Source organism: Tigriopus californicus, chromosome 5, assembly GCF_007210705.1.
Source record: "Tigriopus californicus strain San Diego chromosome 5, Tcal_SD_v2.1, whole genome shotgun sequence".
Taxonomy (NCBI): domain Eukaryota; kingdom Metazoa; phylum Arthropoda; class Copepoda; order Harpacticoida; family Harpacticidae; genus Tigriopus; species Tigriopus californicus.
This window is the reverse complement of record NC_081444.1, coordinates 2,959,830-2,963,400: the sequence shown is the minus strand read 5'-3', so window position 1 is coordinate 2,963,400 and position 3,571 is coordinate 2,959,830. Positions and strand designations below refer to the sequence as shown.

Below are 3,571 nucleotides of genomic sequence, written 5' to 3'. Positions count from 1 at the left end.
GCACACTTAGTTAGCTCTTGAATAACTTACGATATCATTATTACACCGCTACTAGTAGTTATATCGGATTTAGTGGTCCAAATTTCATCGCTTTTGGCCCATAATGCTTCTGTTATATGTTAATTCAATTTCCCAAATCATTAATATCGATTTCACTATCGCAAAATGAAAGATTTTTTTGTTCCATTTCTTGAATAATTTCAAATTAACTTAAAATCTTGTACAACCATATCTAAAACCCTCAAAAAGCAGATTCTTAAAAATATAAATAAAGGAGAAGATCAAACATACATATGTAACGAAAAACCTCAATTGCACTTTGATCTGAATTTGGAAATTTTGAAAATTTCTAATTTCCAAATAATGCAACCAAATGCTGGGATTCCAATCCCACCGATAGTCGAGGTTAGCAGGTAATTTAATTCGAAATCAAAAAAAAAATAAATACAAGGGGGCCTCAATTATGACGACTTCACCGAGTTCTACTGTCACACCAGCTAAACCGTAATCATTACATTCCTGTCAGCCAAATAATACTTTGTTAGAATAGTACTTACTACTGTTTTGGACATTCTCAACTGGCCTGCTTGTAGGCATTTTGGTTCTTAGCGGACTTCGCTGAAAACTTATCTCATCTTGTGCATGTAGTTGGACTTAAAGCTTAAGATCGTATCTAATGATGTGATAACAGACTTAACTCGATTAGGTGTCTAGCAGGACATTTTCTATACACAATGAAATACAGAAAAAAGCCCCCGTGGGATTAATATTTTGATTGACAGAGGAAGATTGTTCAGCCCTTTAAGCAAAAAAGATGCTTTTAATGACCCAATACAACTTTCCATTAAAGGGGAGGGCTCATTTTTATTAATGCAAAGCTCGGGCGAAATTTGCTTGAAAGATTATGTTCTGAAGTAACGAGAAATTTAACATTAAAAAGTGATTGCTTGAGTTAGGCCGAATCTTGAAGTTCTAGAGACCCAAGAAGTAACGTGTATAAGAGCCTTTTTCCGTTTATGCAAACTTTTCCTTAACTAATTTACGTCTAGGACAGTTTATTGTGGCATGCTGAACATGGCGGAGTAGACGCATGGGCGGACTTGATCATGGCGGAGTTGATCATGGCGGAGATTGATCAATGGCGGAGTTGATCATGGCGGACGTTATCATGGCGGAAGTTGATCGTGGCGGATTTGACACGTGGGGGAGCTCACCCTGGCGGAGATTGTTTTTGGCGGAGTTTATCCAATGGCGGAGATCGTCGTGGGGGAGTTCACTCCTGGCGGATTCACCATTGGAGGAGTTCACTGTGGCGGAGTTCACCGTGGGGGAATTTGATGGTGGTGGAGATTGCCGTTGGCGGAGTTCACTATGGCGGAGAATCACCGGGCGGGAATCCACAGGTGGAGATTGCGTTGGGGGAAACGTATGGGAACTTGAATTAACATATAACAGAGGCATTATGGGCCAAAAGCGATGAAATTTGGACCACTAAATCCGATATAACTAAGTAGCGGTGTAATAGATGATATCGTAAGTTATATTCAAAAGCTAACTAAGTGTGCTCCTAATTTACATGGAGTAGGTTTTTGAAAATTTTAATTTTATAATGTTTTTAGGTATGTAAGTTTTTTATGTGGACTAGAATTCCATAAAGCAATAAAGTTGAAAATGTTCCTATGACTTTTTGAGGTAGAAAAAATGCAAATTTGTGTTCGGGAATTTCTCTGGAAACTTGATAGGGCTTTTTGAACACCGTGCACTCTTATAGAACCAGACAGAGTTGTAATGGACCCTGGATTATAATACTCATGGGACTTTATTTCAAAACTTCATTGCCTTCACATTTCTAAGAGACTTGCTTATTGATGAGTGCACTTGATGATATCAATAGAATATACAAGAGTTCAGAAAATGTCATTATATGGTCTGTGGATTACCCCTCACGCTACATGTAAAGTTGGACTCTTACGAAGGTTGCAAGCCTATCAAAAAACAATTGGGCGGATTCAAGCAAATTCTTAAATTGTTGAGGTCAGTGTGTGACATCATTGTCATTTTGTTTCACCACTGCCATTGCAAAAAATGATGTTCTACTTGATCTCAAAACAAACTAGCAACTTAACAATGTATGCATGTATTAAACTGGTTTATATTGCCAGACACGTTTACTGAACAAATCAGGTGCTTTTTTGAGTTATGGTTAGGTTGGAATGTAATGGGTAAGGTTTTGATTAGGCACTAATGAACTTGAAAAGTAAATCCAAGATCAGGTTGATTGGGGAAAGATGGAGGTAATGTTCCTAAGTTGGAAAATTGCAAAAAGTGTTAAAATTCTCGAGACAGGACGCTTTTTAAACAACATTTTAAAAATTCATTTGGATGGCATGCATCATTATTGATTCAGAGGCACATTTTTTCACCCCAAAACGATTTACATTATGGAAAATGTACAATAATCGGTAGTTTTGTTGAAAATTGGCGGATTTTTGTTCCAGTTGGGGGGAAATTCAAAATATGCTCAGATTTTGGCGGAAAATTATGGCGGTTTCAACTTTTTTTAGGCGGCTTCATTATCAAAACGTCTGGCCCCCTGTTGGCACTTCTAGCTCTGGGCCTTCGCAAACGAGCTGCCGCAGGCTTGAACCACTGCCTCAGCGCACCCAGGCCCTGGCAACCGAAAGGTTAGATGTGGTCCAAAATCCGGTTTCTAGTCCTAAAATATTTTAATGTCGACCAAAAAGGCATGGGGGGTCAGATAAATTAATATTATTTTTGACCGAGACATCGGATTTTGAACGGCACCTAAACTCTCGGTTCCAGGGCCTTGGGAGCTTAGGCTGGGGCGCAGGCCTGCGGCAGGTTGGTTCCAAGGGCCCAAAGCTAGAATGAACGTTGATGCAAAGGAACATTTTATGTTGAAAAACACGAACTTTAGTATTGTAGAGAACACAAAGTAGAAGCGTTCGAACACATGGAATAGATAAACATGCATTATACGAACATTTCAGAATGGCGAAGGAAAGACGTGTGGGCTCGGATTTTGAGGCATCCAGTCTAACTCGTGAGAAGGTGGACGTAATGATGGATTGTCCCGCCAATCAAGTCCGGATTGGCAACAAATTCTACAATGCCGAGAAGCTCCTTGACTTTCATCCTGGTGGCCAATTGTTCATCAGTGCCTTTGCCGGACGAGATGCCTCGCAAGCTTTCATGTCTTACCACCGGAAGCGATTTCCGCACCAGAAGATGAAGTTTGCTTTGGACAAGGAGGACACCTTAGCACCCTCAGAAGACCCGCATTTGAATGACGACTATTTTGATCTAGTGGAGAGGGTTGAAAAGGTTTTACCACGGCAAAAATCTTTTGCTCCATGGACTTATTATGTTAAGGTAAGGATGTTAGAGAGCGCGACTGCGCAATAATCATCAATACTCACAAAACCTATCAAATTGCATGGCTGGATTCGATAAAATGTTGTTGAGATGAGGGTCTTCCAATCCAATTAGACAGACATCGTTTACTGTTTCAGGCGTTTTCTCGAACTATATTTCTAGGAGATGCCCTATT

General features: G+C 39.8%; 1 protein-coding gene across 1 annotated transcript in view; it reads left to right on the top strand.

Moving 5' to 3' along the window:
- LOC131880919 (uncharacterized) overlaps positions 1-3,571 on the top strand; it is a 15,078-nt gene that overhangs the window by 5,996 nt on the left and 5,511 nt on the right. Inside the window, exon 2 of the mRNA XM_059227650.1 lies at positions 3,012-3,393. Within this exon, the coding sequence (XP_059083633.1) occupies positions 3,013-3,393 (381 nt within the window). The 5' untranslated portion in view covers position 3,012. The remainder of the gene's footprint in view (positions 1-3,011; positions 3,394-3,571) is intronic.